The sequence below is a fragment of the Microplitis demolitor genome, chromosome 2 (assembly GCF_026212275.2).
Source record: "Microplitis demolitor isolate Queensland-Clemson2020A chromosome 2, iyMicDemo2.1a, whole genome shotgun sequence".
NCBI classification, from domain to species: domain Eukaryota; kingdom Metazoa; phylum Arthropoda; class Insecta; order Hymenoptera; family Braconidae; genus Microplitis; species Microplitis demolitor.
Window position 1 is genome coordinate 2,229,901 of NC_068546.1, and position 19,260 is coordinate 2,249,160.

The following is a 19,260-nucleotide window of genomic DNA, read 5'->3' on the forward strand; positions in this document are numbered from 1 at the left end:
AAAAACAGATGTTGGATTCTTTGTTCAAAAATTAATCTTTATTCTGATATATATTTTATTTAAATACTTCTTTCACTAAAATATTTTGTTCGAAATATTATTTCAAACAACGTTACTTTTAAGTCGTAGTATTTGTTATTTTTGTTGAGTTTAAAATATGTATATATTTACTTGAGAAAAAGAAAACTAGTATGGATCAAATTTTATGACCTAAGGTACTTGGGTCGACGAGAGATTGAGGACCATGTTCCAAGTAAATGCAAGGCAATGTGTTTTTTTTTCAGATTGCACTTATATATATATATATATTGAACTTAGATATCTTTGTTATAGAAAAGAGGAGAGGTCGTTAGACCTCAGTGTTAAATAATATTAAAAGAATGTTAATCTTAAGGAAATATCTGTATAGGGAAAACTAATCCTAGAGCGCGCATTTTAATAAAGAGAATTTTAATTTTTAAATAAATTCATTTGTATCCTACCTGGATTGCCAACAGAGAACAATAGTATTTTTACCCTAACTGCACAAAAAAGTTAAATTCCTGCCCTGTTTAGAATTAAATAGAAATGTAGCAGACATACGACAATTTTTTAATTACATATAAAAAAATTAAATAATTAAAATAATCAAATTTAAAAAAATGCATACACTAAATTTTAAATTGTCTAAACATGTATTTTTTAATTTTTATTTTATAAACATTTTAATTTATTATTTCAAAGTTTTGAAAATTGTCAGATGTCCGCTAACTTTAATGACGATAAATTTAGCAGTCATTTAAAAATTTTTTGATTTTGTTTTTAACAAAAAAATAAATATTAAAAACTTATTTTGGAAAATTGCACGTATAGTTTATGAAATTTTCAACATGTGCATTTTTTTAGAAATATTTTTTTTTCATTATTTGTCTGTTAAAATAAAATTTTTTTAATTTCAAATGTCTGCTAACTTTACTACCATTAACTTTACTATCGTAAAAAAGTCTTTCTTTTTTTTTTTTAGGAGAAAACAAATTATAAAAATTAGCATATGTGTCCTTTTTCTCCCACACAGAAAAAAATTTAAACTTTCAGATATAGATCTGGTGAAAAATAGGCATGTTTGCTACCCTCGGCTTTCACTTATTTCAGGCATTAAAAGTATTAAAGATGAAAAATTTGAAAAAAAGTCAATGCTAGAATAATCGACTCTTACATAGTAATCAATACTGATTTATTAATCAATATAAAGTAATTAATCTCCTGTTTTTTTTTTTTCAACAATACCCATCTTATAGCGCGAAATTTAAAAATCTGTCACGTGACCTAAACAAACATCAAGCGTGCGTCCACATGAAAAAACTTTTTCAAATACAAACAAATTTTTTTACACACACATGGTGGTGCCACCTACAGTAACTATGATGTAATATACACAATAATACCTCATGTGCTTTGTTTATAAACTTTAAAAATTAACCGCTAGCCATTATTGAGAAGATAAATAAGTAAACGCAAAAATTTAAAAAAAAGTTTGTATACATACGGTAAGTTATATTTTATTGCAATAAAATAATTTTATTTTAACCAATAGAACTAAAAATTTAATTTAACAATAAATAGATACTGAGAAAATGCCACGAGTAAATAATAGATTGACAAGAGAGCTTGCCAAACTTACTCAAAATCCGCCAGAAGGTATAGCATGTTATCAAAAAGATGATAAAATAAATCATTTGATTGTGACTATTTTGGGACCAAGTGGTAGCCCTTATGAAGGCGGATTATTTAAATTAGAAGTAGAAGTTGATGATTCTTATCCATTTGAACCACCGAGAATAAAATTTTTAACGCCTGTTTACCATCCAAATATCGATACCGGTGGTAGAATTTGTATGGATTTATTAAAAATGCCACCGAATGGTGGCTGGAATCCTACATTCACATTAGAAAATATTTTTGTTGCTGTACAATCATTACTGGGCCACCCAAATCCAGATGATCCGTTGATGCCGACTATTGCAAATGAATATCGGTTTGATAAAAGTGAATTCGAGAAGAAAGCTCGTGACCATGTACTGAAACACGCTAATTCTTAATTACTTTTTTATAAATATATATTTTTGTATTTGGTTATGGGAGCATGTGAATGATATGTTCAGTATTGAATTATATTACATCATTATTATGAGTTTTTATTATATGTAATTTACAATTAACAAGAAATTAATTATTAAAATGTTTAATTTAAACAATGAGCAGATGTTTGAATAAATAAATTTAATAGCTGTAATTTCTATCACATTTTTATTCACTTTTTAACAAATACTTTATTTTACTTGAGGGGGAGACGGGTTTGAGATACGAAAAAAGAGGATATTTTTGTGATTTTTTTTTCAGAGTACCTTCTTTATTAAAATTTTTGAAATTTGTGACATTATTAAGCATCATTCCAAGAATATTCTGCTAAATTTTCATTAAAAAATATTTAAAAATAAGCCAGTGGTAGTGAGGAGAGACGAGTAACTTTAAAAAAAACCTCCATGCCATAGGCAGGATAACTCATGACTGCCTCATCTGAAATAAAATACCAAAAAAAATTCTTTAGTACATAAGTTTATCTTGGATTTGAACGAAGAAATAAACAAAATATTCATGTTTGAATTTTTGGTAAAGGTGCAATGAAAAAACTATGATTTTTGCCAAAAATTGCTCCTTTTGTTCAAATAAAAAATAAGTAGTTATTAAAAAAAATCCTTCGATCAAATCTAGGATAAACTTATGTACTAAAGATCTTTTTGGTTTTTTGATTTCAGATGAAGCAATCATGAGTTATCCTGCCTACGGCATGGAGATTTTTTTTTGAGGTGACTCGTCTCTCCCCACTACCACTGGCTTATTTTTAAATATTTTTTTATAAAAATTTAGCAGAATATTCTTGGAATGATGCTTAATAATGTCACAAATTTTAAGAATTTTAATAACGAAGGTACTCTAAAAAAAAATCATAAACTTTTGTATCTCAGACCAGCTTCCCTCCTTAAAATCAAAACGGTTTAGTTCAATTACAATTAGTAATACAAACAGTTTTAATAATTAAATAGTTAAGCAAAACAAAGTATTTTTAAATTTATTAAGTAATAAATTATGTTTATTTAAATAATTTTAAATTTTCAAGACGCCTTAAGTGATTAAGTATTCGTTCTTTAGGAATGTTGATAGATATTACAAAAATGATATTTATTTTTATATATATAGGCACAGAGCAAAAGGCAGTGAATAGTTATTATTAATATATATGATTATAAAAAACAAAAAATAAAATAGAAGCTTCATTTTACATGAGTGAAAATGTAGCAGACATACGACAATTTTTAATTACGTACAAAAACATTAAATAATTAAAATAACAAAATTAAAAAAAAAACGTACTAAGTTTTGAATTGTCTAAAAATGCATTTTTTTATTTTTATTTTATAAACATTTCAAAATTATTATTTCTAAGTTTTAAAAATTGTCAAATGTCCGCTAATTTTACTATCATTTATTTTACACGATAATTTTTTTTTATAAATATACCCAAGTAGCACAAAGACATTCTCGAGATGTCATAAAAGCGTCTTAAAAAAGACATGATTGATTTTCCCATGAAACAATTTCCATCACAAGTTGCTGGTCAAAGCACTGATCACGATAATCTTTTGATAGATACTACATGGACATGCCCAAAATGACATAGAAGACAATTTAGTAGTAGTCTTGTAGTATTTTTATGAAAGTATCTTGCGAGAATTCCTAGGTGTCTACGGCTATATGATTATCACAAGATATTAACTGTCACACGACATTAATTAGAGTGGCCACAAACTGAAAATATTTAAAATTGAATGCAACCGGGAAATGTCAGGGAACTTCGAAAAGTATCCAGGAATTTAATTGTAACAGTTCAAAATTTTTAAATTTTTCAATAATACACTCGTTACAAAAATTATGAGATGTTAAAATAATTGTAAATTATTAAATGATTCTCAGGCTGTAACTCGAAGGAAAATAGTTATACAATGAAAACAAAAAAGACAATTTGTAGCTTGAAGTGTCTAGTTTTCTGATCTGGTCTTGAAATTTTTTATTATGCACGGTCCCGGAGTAATCTTAAGGAAACCATCGAAAAAAAAAGCTTCCAAATTTTTGCTCTCCTTAAAAACGGTCTACGGGCTTCAATAAATTTTTTCCAACAATTATGATTGATTTTTATTACTCTGGAACCGTGGATAATAAAAAAATTTCAAGACCAAATCAGAAAACTAGACACTTGAAGTTACAGTTTGTCTTTTTTGTTTTTGTTGTACGACAATTTTCCTTCGAGTTACAACCTGTGGAAAATCACTCAAAAATTTGAAATTTTTTTAATATCCTTCAATTTTTGTGACTGAATATTTTGAATTATATTTGAATATTTGAATCATAAAATTTCTTATTAAATATTTTAACTAACATATTTTTAACATCGAATAATCAAAAGTAAGTCATATTAATTTATTTTATTGACTTTTTTTTTGGTTTCCCGCATGATTTAATCATCAAATTAAATTATCGACAATGAAAATATAATAAAAACTTTGAATATCTTAATAATACAAATAAAATTTCTGAATCAGGGAAAAATGTGAAAAATCTTACTGGAAAACCGGAAAATATCAGGGAATTTTGAAATAATTTCTTTTTGGCCATCCTGATTAATACAAGATTCTAAGACAAGATTTTGTAGGACTCACACATGATATTGTACAGAAGAATATTGAAAATGTCTTGCTCAAAATGTGTTAATAAAATTATTCACGCGTATCTTGAGAGTCTTGCACAAAAAATTACTTACTCCAGGTGATATGACACTTCTTGAGCAAATCTGGCGCAAGATTAGCTCAACTCACTGTACCAATGCACCATGAGCAAGATATCTTCAATATTCTAGCTCAATTCTGAAAGTACACTAAGATTTTTTTGTCTTGTACAAGTCTTGCAATTTAAAACTTTGTACCAGTGCCTAGCAAGATCTATAGTTATATAAAGACATAGACAACCAGTGTACTGGTGATCAGCCTTGGGCAATATTGCTACAAGAATGGAGCTGAAGCTAGCGGCCATAATAAGTAGCGACCAGGCAAAAAATTGCGCTAGTGGCTGTAATAAGTAGCGGCCACGCAAAAAATTCCTGGCCGCTACTTATTACAGCCGCTAGCTTCAGCTTCATTGCTACAAGATTGTTATACAGATTTTTTTTTCCTCAAAGCCATTTTTTTTAAATATATAAGACATAAAAATGTTGGTCTCAGTCGTAGAAAATTTTCGTTTTTTTTTGTCATGTGATAAAAGTTAATAAACAAAAAATAAATAAACTATACAGACAATTGTATTTCATATTGCCAACTTGGACATATTTTTTATAAAAAACATCTTACATAAATTAGATTAATTTCTCATGTCTTATAAAAGTTTTCTAATTGACGAGTTCTATAAACCACTAAATTGTTAAATATTTCCAACTTACTTTCAGCCGGTTTTTGTAACGTCATTAATTTTTATCTTATCAGTATTTCGCGCCCTTATCGATATGCCGATTTTATTTGTTGTCTTGATGTCGCAAAGCCAAGTGTACTACTTGGGATATTGATATGTACAACTTTTTTTTATATAGACTTCGGAGTATTATTTAAAATAAAATCTTTGATTACAGAAAAAAAAAGAAAAATATAAATCTGAAGAATTTTTTATTTAGAAATATTTGTACTTGATTTTCCTGAATGATATGAGATATTAATTTGTATATATGTATATATAATAATTTGAGCGATAGAAATTTAAATACTTTATGCAAAATTGCCGTAAAATTCATTTATTAAATATTAATATTTGGTAAATCGTAAACTCGACTATTTACGAAAATTAATTTTCTTTACTTATATTTTTTTAAATATTCAAAAAAAAATTTACTATACTTTGCACTATAACTTTTACCATAAAAAATAGGCCAATTGAAATAATTATCACGGAGGCCATAATAATAATAACACAATTTTTTTTAAACGTAACAAAGCGATTTAGCGTATTTATAAAATTTTCTATATATTTTATCGCATGACCATATAAATGTCTTCTTCATTAGAGACTATTTGTTTTTTTTCCTGCTCTACAACAATGTCTTTGGGCCGTGGAGACATTGGAACGTAATCAGAGTGTTCGGACGTCGTATTAATTGGCATTAAAATTTTTTGCTGAGGAGATCCTGTTGTGTCACTTGAAGTCGATGATTTAAAATTGTCCTCATGATGTAACTCATCGTCACTAAATATCCCACTTTTTGAAGAGTCTGAACCACAACGTATTCGTGGGGGCAGTGGAGGTGGAATGCGACTTTTATTATAATAATTAAATTTAATGTCACTAAGATTTTCATAAACATGTAAACTATCCATGCTAAGTTTGTTATCATAATTAGTCTCAACAATTTCTTCATAAATACCCGAAGCTACTGATAAATTAGACACTCTTTTGTGTAAAGGTTCCTCGAGTTCTTCTAAACTAGCACTGATATTTGATAAATTAGCAGGCTCTGTGTCGTAAACATTATCAACAGCTCTTACATAATAATCTATTGTATCCTCATTTATTTTTCTGAACGTTTTACCAGAATCACTAATCTCATTGAACACAAACTTTCCCTCACGTTCCAACCTTGGTTTCAATAATAAAAGTTCAGCATTAGCAAGACTTGAGACAACTTTACTATTAATAGTCAAATTTCCCAACTCATTGTCATTTGTAAATCTTAAATCACCTTCGCTTAAACTTAAAGGTCGAATTATTTCAATTTTATTGCTGTGTTGTCGTGGCTCACGGCCTTGTTTCACTAAACTCTGTAATAATTGACTTGCATTCAAACAAAATATGTTAAGTTCACCGATACCACCGCGGAATGATTTAGTTGTATGAATAACACAAATTCGTTTAACGTCATCTGGGTGACCAATTGTTGATAAATTAAATTGGTTCATTTCAGACCACTCTAAGTGCTCGATTATGTTACCAGTATGAACGTCTTTTATGAAAATACCACAGCGGCTAGCAACCAAATCTCCGTGTAGACCTGAATATATACAAATGGTTAGAAAATTAATTATTTTAAAGACATTTTCAGACAGTGCTCTACACTTTTTCAAAATATTCAGTGACCTTGAACTATTTTAACAGATTAAAATTTTATTCATAGTGGCCACATTTCTGGAAAGACTGGAAATGTTGGAATTGTAGATATACTGGAAAAGTCAGGGAATTTTTTGATTATTTGACTGAAATACTTGGAAAAGTCAGGGATTTTTCGAATTATTTGACTAGAATTCATAGAAAAGTCAGGAAATTATAAATATACTGAAAAAATTTTGACTTGATTTTTATAATCATTTAACATTACTACTAATGATCAGGAAATTTTGTAATTACTTGACTAGACAGCCTGGAAAAGTTAGAAAATTATAAATATACTAAAAAAATCAGGGAATTTTGTCACAAAGCTGGAAAAATTTTTACTTGATTTTTCAATGATTTATAAGAACTACTTATGGTCAGGGAATTTTCTAAATATTTGACTGGAATTCTTGAAAATGTCAGGGAAATATAAATATTCGGAAAAAGTCAGGGAATTTCGTTACACAGCTGGAAAAATGTTTACAATGATTTAATATTACCACATATGGTCAGGGAATTTTTCAATTATTTGACGGAAATACCTACAAAGAGTCAGGGAATTTCAGTTTCAAAAATCTGTGCTAACTATGATTAAAATTTTATTAATTAATTTCAAAAAAATTGAAACATTAATTGAAAAAAGTAAAATTTCGCGGAAAGATTTAAAAAAAATGACTCCCAGTTGTTATCAATTAAGAATTGAACGAAATTTCATAAATAAATTTCAGCCTAAAAAATTTGACATTCAAAATTACAAGACCTGAAAATTTAACTAAAATTCATTCTCCAAATTTCATTTAACTCCTAATAGTCATCAACCGTAAAAAATTCTTTATAAATCTCCCAGTCAAATTTTCCTTTTTTCAATCAATGCTTCAACTCTTTTTCAATTAATTATCTGAATTTAAATACCGTCATTACAACCGTGATTGAAAATTCAAAAAAAGTATCGGGCACTGTCTGAATGGCCTTTCATATAATAAATATTTATTACCAGTTAAACCAGATGATCTCGAATGCGTATTATCAACCATCGAGATATTAAAAGTTCCCTCAACAAAACGATATCTCCTAGGTTTCAACAATTCTCTAATATTTGCCATCCACCTCTGGGTTTCCGATTCAGACATTCCACTTAAATAAAGCAGCGGTTTTCTTTCTTTAGCAGGAAAAATGCCAAAGGCAAAGGATTTTGTTCTTGATTCTGTCCGACATATCACTGAATCCGATGGAATTTTAATAGTATTCCGGTATGCATTCAAACCATCAATAGTAAGACCACGCTCCAGTTGTACTTCAGCACCTAGACCAAGTCCTAATTTGCGTACAGTGCACCAATGTCGACGCCAAGTTTTCCACGAAACAAATGACCTTTTTCGCATCAAGTTACCAGGTAATTTAGCGTCCATAAATCCACAAAGTTCTGCATAACTGTCCATAGTTTTTATTTCCCTTAAACTATTTTTTAAATTAATTATTATTTAAATTTTAAAACAAATCGCGCCTTTTTTTTTTAATTTTTACATTTTAAAATAAATTAATTATAAATATAAATTTATTTTTAACAATTAATTATTTCATTTAAATCACAGAACATTTGAACAAAATAATCACGATACTATAGTCCACATATATATAAATATATAAATATAATTATATATTTATGTATATAAAATTTAATAAACTTGATAAATTGTTTTTAAAATATTAATAGTAAAATTTATTTACAATCAGTTTTAAATAAAATTCAAAATTTTAAATAATTTAAAAATAAAAAACAATTTTTTTGAATTTAAATGAAACTTAAATATACACAAGCAACAAGAGTAAGATGTTTACTAACGTAAGTAAAGTATAAACTGATGGTAGAAGTAACTAAGTATTATTTCCAACCGGAAGATTACCCCCCTCTTTTTTTCCAGGCATCCAGTAAAACTTTACCCTACCTGTGTAAGTGCTGATGTACTGGATCGATTTACAAAACGTATACAGACGAAAGGGCAATGAAACTCCCCACTGTTACTTTGATTTTTCCCCCAGGTGTCGCTGATAACGCAGTTAATATCCTGCCTGTAGGTACATATATTTATATATATATATATATATATTATTTTATAAATAAAATAAGTCACGTTTCAAGCGTTCCTTGCGACTGATTTTAAATATAACACGTCCTTACTTTATTAAAGTGTCTTTAAATTTCTTCCGTGACTTCCGGACAATTACGGACGACAAAAAATATTTTACTTTCTAAATTAATTATTTTATATATTAATTACTTATGATATAGTCATTTAAACTTTTAAATATGTTTAGTTTTTTTTTAATCTCGTAAACATGTAATTTATTTTTAATTATTTTTTTACGCCCCCCTGATAATGATTCATATCAATGTAGACTAAAAAGTAATGAACTAGGGAATATTTTATGATTCATATATTCAATACGACCTCATTGGAAATTACGATCTTGTTACATGAACATGTATATTACTGTATATTTATTTTAATTTTAAAACTTTAATTAGGCAAATGATTATGGTTCTGAAACTTACGGACAATTAACAATTTTATTTTAGGATTTTTTTTCTATACGTCAGTTACAGAAAAAAGAAAAACTAAAAATATGCACATGTAGAAAATTTTAAAAACTATTAGTGCAATTTTTCAAAATATTTTTTTTTACTAATTTATAGTTTTAAAAATAAATTCAAAAATTATTAGACATCGGCTAACCAGTCTCACATCAATGTTTGGATTTTTTTTTTAACAAATAAATTACAAAAAAACAAAAAACTAAAAATATGCACATGTAGAAAATTTTAAAAACTATTAGTGCAATTTTTCAAAATATTTTTTTTTACTAATTTATAGTTTTAAAAATAAATTCAAAAATTATTAGACATCGGCTAACCAGTCTCACATCAATGTTTGGATTTTTTTTTTAACAAATCAATTACAAAAAAACAAAAAACTAAAAATATGCACATGTAGAAAATTTAAAAAACTATTAGTGAATTTTTTTTAAATATTTTTTTTTTATAATTTATCATTTTAAAAAAGAATTCAAAAATTGTTAAACGTCAGCTAACTTGAGTACCGTAAAAAATTGCTGGTTTTACTGAAATATGCTATAAGTAATTTTTATTTTATTTGAAATTTTGTTTCTAGATGAATATTTTCTTCAAAATATTATTTCGAATAACTTTAAAATATTATTCGTATTTTCTGACGTAGATGTATTATATGCTAAGTTCAAAATGTTTTTAGTAAAGTAGACAAGTATGAAACGAATTTAATGACCTTAGGTATACTTTTAGTTGGGTTGACGGAGGCTCGAAACCCAAGTACCTGCAAGACAATGTGTTTTTCTTCATATTGTCTTCATAGATCTATATCTTGGAAAATAGGGAAAATTTGTTAGGCTTTATAATTTAAACAGATTAAGAATAAGTTAGTCTTCAACAAATTTTTCGAAAGTCAAGAAAAAGTCTGGAGCGCACATTTTAATAAAGATAATTTTTCATACATTTATTTAAAACAGTTTATTTTAATTCACTATTATCATACCCAAATTCCAACCATATCAATTACAAAAAAAATTTTAATTTTGAACTCCCATAAAATCGGTAGAAATTATTAGGACGTAAAAATTAAAATATAATTAAAAATGATTTAAATTGAATAATATTTACTATACTGTAAAAAATTTTTCAGAGTAAACGCAGATTAAATCCGGAGTGAATTTGGAGTAAACCCGAAGCGGATGACTATGTATTTATTTACTGTCCTCGAAGTAAAATTCACTCCAACGAGAAGTGAAATTGACTCCTAAAGGTAGTTTATTTTAATATTAAAACTCCGAATCGGAGTGAATGCGGATTTAAATAAAACCCACTCTGCTGAAAAAAGAAGCTCCTTATTTACTCCGGATGCAGAGTAACTTTTTTCTAAAACTTCGAAACTCCGAGTGACGGAGTGAATTCGAATTTAAATAAAATAATCACTCCTAATTTTTTACAGTGCTATAAATCTTTTGAATACTGTGACCCTTAACAAATTTAGAGTGAATGTTAAACCCGCATTCACTTTGTGACCAACATTTTGGGGTTTTACAAAAAATTACTCAGCGTATGAAATAAATGGTAAGTATTTTTTTTTTTTTTTTTTAGTGGAATAGTTTCGGAGTGGTATCGTTTATTTCACTTCACATCCATTCCAATCTGAAGTTTAAGTGTCAAATAAATTTGTGTTCAATAAAAAAAAATTTTGACGCGAAATCATAAAAAAATAATTTATTTAAATATCAATAATTAAACATAATATGTATTTTTTTAATTCATAAGATTTTAACGTTTCAATCATTCAATTCAAATTTCTCTCCAGTAACTTTTTTTATAAATAATATTCCCTTAGAGTAAAATTTACTCCATGGGAATGAAATAAATAAAAATTCATCCGGTTTACACTCATTCCGGATTTTATATACGTTAACTCGATAATTTGTTACAGTGTAATAAGCGTTTTTAATATTACGGGTTTTTTTAAATCATATTTTTTAAACAGTGAGCTTCTAAAGTAATTTTTTGTAGAAACAAGCTGTCGCTTCATTCAAAAATTTTTACTGATTCCTGTAACATTTAATTATTTATTTCATTATGATTGTGTGTATCAATGTAACTTTTGATAGCTTTCAGTGCTTAATAAAGTTCAGAAATGAACATTGAAAAGTAACAGAAATTGTGTCCAAATAACTGTGAATTATATACCATATTTATTTTTTTATCAGCTTCAATATATTTGTTACAGAGTCCAGTTATGCCACTTCATTAGAAAGTAATGACCGAAAAAGGCCACGGGACTAGAAATTTGTCATCATTTTGAAAATTTCGAAGCTCATGAAAACGATATGAAGTTACCATACAAACAATTAAAATTTAACAACCTATTTTATAGGTTCAAGCTGTCGCTTCCTTAATAAGTGATAAATAAATAAGATATGAAAATAAAATTTGTCATTTTTAAAATTTCTAAACGAGTTCATCAATTTTTCTTATCTTCGAACTTGATCAAATTAATTGTCTGAAAAAAAGTGGACGAAATTTCATTAGCGCCCGATAAAAAAATAAGTAGTATCATGATAACGGAGCTTTGTATTTAATACACATAGATAGTGAACGAAATATATTTTTAGAACCTACTCAACAAATTAAAATGTAAAAATTTTCTAGAAGTTGCGTTATGAAGACAAACGCAATATAGTTATTGTAATAAAATCTATTATAAATTAATATCAATAACAATACGTATGCAAGCAACGTAATTTAAGTATAATATTAATATAAATTATAGAATTATAATAAAAATACGTCATGGAAAATTTTATTATCAAAACTCCCCATAATATTATTTATAATTTATTTATTTAAATTTCAATTAAAATATGTAGTATTTATTAGTTTATTTATATATTTATTAATTACTTACTGCGTTGGGAAATTTTTATGAAGCATTAAAAAAAATAATTTATTAATAATAATAATAATAATAATAATAATATTCCAAATAATCTAATTAATTTTGATACAAAAAAGTTAAAAAAATAGAGATGTTACTATTTTTTTTTGCAATATAAAAAGGCAGATTTTTTCCAACAAATATCACTGCTAATGTCCAGCCAAAAGTTAACTTTTTAGGTAGATTTATTTAGAAGTCGGCTTATTGCAATGGGTCTCATGATCAAATTATCAAAGAATTTTGCCACCATATATCTTATGTTAATGTTGTAATGTTGTTAATGTTGTAATATCAAAATTTTAATGTTGACGAAGATTTTACTGAATTTATTTTCTAACTGTAAATAGCAGTTTATCGATTCTTGTTTATATTAATTTTAATACACGAAATTACAAATTTTGCTCCTCTATGTTTATCAAATTTTAATATAAATAATAGCCATTTTGTAATGTATATAATGATCCTGGTTTGATATTAGTATCAAATAAACTAATTTTAAGTCGAAAATAAACTACAAACTATTTAAATTTTGAGTATCATTTTTTTCCGTGTAAAGTTGTTCTCTGCTTTGAGTGTTTTGAAAAAAAATTATTCCCGCCATTTAACTAAATGCACGTGTTCTCTTGCACTCACGTACATGAAAAAAAAAAGTATATAAATTTCACATGCATTACTCTGCGTGTGTTCGAAAATTAAAAAAAAAATTGTAAAAACCCAGGAATGCAAAGTAAAATAAAATTATAAAAAATTTTTTTATCAAAAAAAAAAAATACTCCAATATCTTCAAATTTTTCAACGCACGCACGCGTCATAGTATTTTTCTGTTGTCTATTTATCATTTACTTGGTTGATTACCGTTTCGCTAAAAATAAAAGTAACCGGGTATTTTTTATCCGGTCATCAAATTAATAAACTAAATAATAATAATAGAGTAACAATGGCAAGCACATTTAGACGTATCTCAAAAATAAACTTTGGCATTTTAAATAAAGTAATCAAACAACAATTAATTTACAATGGTAATAAATGAAACCTAACCTTGTAAGAGCGCATGTTTTATTTTACGAGTTTTTAAAATATATGTAATTATTATTTTTAGGAAACCGCACATTGTATGATGAGTCGAGTTTGGGTTTGGACAATTATAAATCAATACGAAACATCGTTTCTGAAAAATATAAAGTAGGTATTGATGCATTTAAAGCAAAAATGCAGGAGAGTATCGCTGATGAGAAAGCAATGATATTTACTGAGGATTTAAAAGCAGTATTACATCTCACTGAAAAAAAACCCGATGACATTGATCTACTTGTCAAAATGCTAGATAAATATAACAGCCAAAATGCTGAAATGCGATTTGGGACATTCAAATTTGGGCCTATCGTAATGAGAGCACTTCATTACATGAATGAACCTGAGGTCGCATTAGATTTATTTATGAACAGCAAATATGACGAGTTTTTCAATCAACTTTCAAGTTTTTTGGTTTTGTTAGATTTGTTGTATGAGAATAAAAAGTATAAGGAAGTACTCAATGCTTATGATAAAATAAAACTTAAATTCGTCAGTGGTATCAGTCATCCAAAGTTAGTTATTAATCTCGTAGCTCTCTCATGTTACAAAGAGGTAATTTTTTATTTTATTATTTAAGGGCATTCTCAGACAGTGCCCGCCACTTTTTTTAAATTTTAAATGACGTCATAAGTGTACTCAAATTTTATTAGTTAATTTCTAAAAGTTATCGAAATAAAAAAATTTTTTATATACCAGGTTTTTAAAAGGAACTAAATGTATAAAATAATTTCTCTGAGCCTCGTGGATTTAAAACCGTATACAGATTCTGAACTTCTTACAGATAGTCTTGAAAATTTGTGACTGAATTTTTGAAAGCTATGAAAATACTTGTAAGATTTAAAATGAAAAACGGGCGGCGGCGCATGCAACAGATAATTGATGCATTAATAGTTCAACAATCAATTTTATTACACTGCAAATTATATGAACTGACGTGTAAGTTTTCTCATTGATAGCTCCTCTATACTTCTTATAGTTATGTATTGCATGCACCCCACGTTTTTCGTTTTAAATCTTACAAGTATTTTCATAGCTTTTAAAAATTCACAATTATAAATTTTCAGGACTCTGTAAGAAGTTCGGAATCTGTATGTGGTTTTAAATCTTCATAAGGCTCAGAGAAATTATTTGATACTTTTTAATCTGCTTTAGAAACCTGGTGTATTAAGATTTTTTTTTATTTCAATAATTATTTCCTGCTTCTTAGTAAGGTAAAAGCCCCTATACCTGCTCAGTACCATTAGTCGCTCACTTTAACTGTTTAATGCGGTTTTTTAATAATTTTTATAAAAAAAAATTACAACTAAAAATATTATTATTGATAAACAATTATTTGTGAATCGAAATATATTAAAATATGATGTATCAAATTATTTTATGATAGATTATAAATTAAAATTAAATGACTGTTTTCAAAATTGCGCTTAGCCGGGCATTTTTTACTTCAACGTTCATTCGTTAGATTAAATTGAGGCTACGTCAAATTTTTTAAGAATTGTTATAACTATATCTTATTAAATACATATTTAAAATTCATGAAATTTTATATTTTGAAAGAATAAAGTAATATAATTTATAAATTATTTTCCAAATTAACAAACTTATCATAGTTTAATTGATATTGTCTTTGAGCGACTATACAGCCATGTGTTGATCGAGTAATGGTACATGACAACTTTTAGTGAGCGACTATGGGTACACTCAAGGACCTTATTTAAAAAATTAATAATAATTAATTATCAACATTATTATTCAAACTAAAATTTTATTCTAATATTCGAAACTTCAAAAAATAACTATAAAAAACATATGGTTTTTCATTTTATTTAATAATTTATATTGAGTGATTTAATCTCACTCCAATGAAAAGTGAGCGAGTATAGGGGCTTTTACCTTATTGCGTGTGTGAAATTTTCAAATTGATTTTGAACAACTTGATAAGATAAAGACAGAGACATGCGACAAATTTCAGGTTCATTTTAATTTCTTTTCGCCTGATCATATCTGAAATAGAACATCGTCATATTTAGTTATCTATAATAAACCAAATTATTTAATTATTTTTTTTTCTGAAAAGTAAAATATAACTTATCCAGAAGTTAGTCTTAAATTAACTATAAAAATTTGTACCGCACAGACAAGTGAACGAATATGAATTTCATTTTTATTTCTTTTTTTTTTTTTTGTTTTTTTCTTCCTCTTCTATACGGAGAAAAATGGAGACAAAAAATATACAAATTTTTACTGTGCTGTCAACTAAACTTGAAACAGGAAATTGAGTCGTTGAAAAATTATTATGCTGCACTATAATTATTATTGTGAGCCTCTAAAAATTTTTTTATTTTCTGCTATGATTCCTAACTTAGACAAATGATATTCATTACAATTTATCAATTATTTCAAATTCTAAATATAAAATTGACATGAAAATTTCATTGAAATTTATTTTCAAAATTTCATTTAACTCTCAATTAATATCAACTGCAAGTAATTTTTTTTAAATCTATTTCCCACTGAATTTGTCTTTTTTTCAATTAGTGCTTTAAATTTTTTTAAATTAATTTTTAAAATTTTGCTACGCTTATGACAGTTTGGTCATCACATATTTTAAAAAGTGGAGGCACTGACAGGATTCTCTAATTTTTCAAGTGTTTTATTATGTTTTTTAAATTAATTATTCATTCAACAGAATACTAAAGAAAGTTTAGAGTATGGTTTGGAAATCTGTAAGGATTTACATGATCGAGGAAGTATACCTTTGAGAAAATGTATTGCTGCATTAGGTGGTCTAGCTCTTAATTTAAAAATGCCACATGTTACTTTGGAACTTGTCTCATTAAGCAAAACATCTGAATATATATCAATTAGATGTCTCAGGATTATGGCATTGGCTGACTTGGATCGAACTGATGATATTGTTATCGAAATAAAGGCTATTCTTAAACGAGGACCTCCTGAAAGGAATCAGTTTTACTCTGACGTTGTAAGTTTACCTGCAATATTATTTATTATTTTATACTCGCTGCAAAAAAATCACTTCGAAGTTTGAAAAAAAAATTAACTGCGAACGGAGTAAAAAGAAAGTTTTTTTTAAGCGGAGTGATAAGAATTTTTTAAAAATCCGCATCCACTGATCCGGAGTTTTGATTTAAAAATAAATTCCTCTGAAGTGAATTTTCCACTCCAAGGGAATTAAATAAAATAAAAAATAATCCGCTTCACATTTACTCCGGATTTAATCCGCGTTCATTTCATAAATTTTGTGCTGTGAAATAATTATTAATTAATTTATCATTAATCCAATAGATTACCAGAATTGAAGAAACTATTAAACGTTTAAATATTGGCGAAGATGAAGAAATATGCCAATTAATTAAAATTTTACAGTCTCAAGGATACGTTTTATCTATGGTATGTTTATATTTTCTCTGTTGACGTTTTTTTATATTTATTTAATAATTTATTTATATCGCGTTGTTAAGTCCAGGACTTATATTTATATTCGCATTTTTGGCTTGAGGGAGATCTCCAAAGCCAAAATAGCCATATGACTTTTTTTTATTGCCAATTGTATGGAAGACTTATTTTAATATTTTAAAGCTAAAAATTTAAAAAAAAATTTTGAAAACTTAAAGCGCACGACTTGAATGATGTGTCGTTTTAGCTTGTAAATTTTTTTTTTAACTTTAAGTTTTGAACTAAGTCTCCAGAACGATTTATAATAAAAAAAAAAATACTCTTTTTACAAGGACACAAAGAAATGATTTTAAAATTCCCTATTTCTGAATTTTCCAGTAAAGTTTTACACATTTTTCCCTGATTCAGAAATTTTATTCGAATCATTAAGATATTCAAAGTTTTTATTATATTTTCATTGTCGATAATTAAATTTGATAATTAAATCATGCGGGAAATAAAAACAAAGTCAATAAAATAAATTAATATGGCCTACTTTTGATTATTCGATGTTAAAAATATGTTAGTTAAAATATTTGATAAGAAATTTTGTGATTTAAATAAATTCAAAATACACTAGTTACAAAAATTAAGGGATACTAAAAAAATTTGAAAGTTTTAAGTGATTTTCCACAGGTTGTAACTCGAAGGAAAATTGTCGTACAACAAAAACAAAAAAGACAAATTGTAGCTTCAAGTGTCTAGTTTTTTGATCTGGTCTTTAAATTTTTTATTTTCTACGGTTCCAGAGTAATAAAAATCAATCATAATTGTTGGAAAAAATTTATTGAAGCCTGTAGACTGTTTTTAAGACGAGCAAAAATTTGGAAAACTTTTTTTTCGATGGGTTTCTTAGGATTACTTCGGGATTGTGCTTATAAAAAAACTTTAAGACCAGTTTAAAAAACTAGACTCTTCCTATCAAAAAAATCTATATGGTAATCCAGCCTAGATTCCTATGTGGGTTTCCACATAGCGTTGTCGATGGATCCTCATATGGTTTCCTATAGGAATTCAGCATAGATCCCAATATAGATTCTCGAATGAATTCCTATAGGGATCCACACCATGAGAAATCTATATCGGAACCTAGTATGGATTCCCATGGGAATCTGAACCATGTCAAAATCCATATGGGAATCTTGTATAGATTAGGAATTAGGAAAATTAACAAAAAGCGTCACGTTATTGATACAAATACCATAAAATTCGTACGAGTTTTAATAAACTTTCCTGGAAACCCAGATTCCCATATGAATTTCCCACAAACGAATCCAGATATCCATGGTTTCGTATATGAATTCTTATATAAATCCATACCTTCCTATATGGATTCCTATGGGTTCTCATGCAATCCTACATAGATTTTTTTGACAGGGTCAGAGCTAACGATAAATTTTTGCTGTCAATTCACCAGAAAAATCCATACACTCCTTTATTAATTCCTCTGGATTCTTACATAAATTCATACTTTTCTATATGAATTCCTATGGATTCCCGTGAAATCCCACGAGGATTTTTTTGATAGTAAGTAAATTTGCTTTTTTGTACGACCATTTTTCTTCGAGTTACAGCCTGTTGAAAATCACATAAAAACTTTTAAATTTGTAATTGTCGCAATTAAATTCCCGAATCCTTTTAGAAATTCCCTCATAATTCCCGGTTTGTGGCCACCTTGTAACAACACGATACATTTAACATATAAATTAATAATTTGAATTTTAGACATTTGATGAACATATTTCGCTACCAATGAAAACGATAACTAAAGAAAATCAACCGCTGCCCAGCAGACACCAGAGTTCAAGTTGGAGTGATTCTCCCAGAGATAATAATTATGAAAGACAAAATAATTCAAATTATTATTCACACGGAAGAATGGCTGAATAATTTTATACAATAAAAAAAACAATTTTTTCTTTTTATAATGTATAAATATTGTTTATGTAGTTTATTCTTATTGAAATAATAAAATGTTTCGACGACATAAAAT

The 19,260-nt window shown here is 27.1% G+C and overlaps 3 protein-coding genes across 6 annotated transcripts; 2 read left to right on the forward strand and 1 right to left on the reverse strand.

Annotated features, from left to right (window-relative positions):
* The first annotated feature begins 1,613 nt into the window (after positions 1 to 1,613).
* LOC103573511 (ubiquitin-conjugating enzyme E2 T) lies at positions 1,614 to 2,078 on the forward strand. Its single transcript, XM_008552650.2, has one exon. The coding sequence runs from the start codon at positions 1,614 to 1,616 to the stop codon at positions 2,076 to 2,078; it is 465 nt and encodes a 154-aa protein (XP_008550872.1).
* Positions 2,079 to 5,218: 3,140 nt separating this feature from the next.
* LOC103573512 (uncharacterized) lies at positions 5,219 to 9,273 on the reverse strand. Of its 4 annotated transcripts, none has more exons than XM_008552652.2 (3): positions 9,168 to 9,273; positions 8,216 to 8,679; positions 5,219 to 7,123 (listed from the first exon to the last, which is right to left on the reverse strand). In XM_008552652.2, exons 2-3 carry the CDS (start codon positions 8,658 to 8,660, stop codon positions 6,108 to 6,110), a joined length of 1,461 nt encoding a protein of 486 aa, XP_008550874.1. In that variant the 5' UTR covers positions 8,661 to 8,679; positions 9,168 to 9,273; the 3' UTR covers positions 5,219 to 6,107. The 4 variants fall into 4 exon arrangements, with proteins under 4 accessions (XP_008550874.1, XP_008550873.1, XP_053598970.1 ...); XM_008552651.2 differs by lacking the exon at positions 9,168 to 9,273 and adding an exon at positions 9,065 to 9,157; XM_053742995.1 differs by lacking the exon at positions 9,168 to 9,273 and adding an exon at positions 8,950 to 9,053.
* A 4,111-nt stretch (positions 9,274 to 13,384) lies between these two features.
* LOC103573568 (pentatricopeptide repeat-containing protein 2, mitochondrial) lies at positions 13,385 to 19,260 on the forward strand. The gene is made up of 5 exons (XM_014439700.2): positions 13,385 to 13,756; positions 13,837 to 14,363; positions 16,501 to 16,794; positions 17,118 to 17,222; positions 18,993 to 19,260. Exons 1-5 carry the CDS (start codon positions 13,675 to 13,677, stop codon positions 19,155 to 19,157), a joined length of 1,173 nt encoding a protein of 390 aa, XP_014295186.1. The 5' UTR covers positions 13,385 to 13,674; the 3' UTR covers positions 19,158 to 19,260.

What these genes read in the sequence shown, in the direction of transcription:
- LOC103573511 (XM_008552650.2), top strand. Translation starts at nt 1,614, where the DNA reads ATGCCACGAGTAAATAATAGATTGACAAGAGAGCTTGCCAAACTTACT.
- LOC103573568 (XM_014439700.2), top strand. Translation starts at nt 13,675, where the DNA reads ATGGCAAGCACATTTAGACGTATCTCAAAAATAAACTTTGGCATTTTA. An exon ending in ACAACAATTAATTTACAATG is followed by an intron (nt 13,757 to 13,836) that starts GTAATAAATGAA and finishes TATTATTTTTAG; the next exon opens with GAAACCGCACATTGTATGAT. An exon ending in ATCAGTTTTACTCTGACGTT is followed by an intron (nt 16,795 to 17,117) that starts GTAAGTTTACCT and finishes TTAATCCAATAG; the next exon opens with ATTACCAGAATTGAAGAAAC.
- LOC103573512 (XM_008552652.2), bottom strand. Translation starts at nt 8,660, where the DNA reads ATGGACAGTTATGCAGAACTTTGTGGATTTATGGACGCTAAATTACCT. An exon ending in GAGATCATCTGGTTTAACTG is followed by an intron (nt 7,124 to 8,215) that starts GTAATAAATATT and finishes GTATATATTCAG; the next exon opens with GTCTACACGGAGATTTGGTT.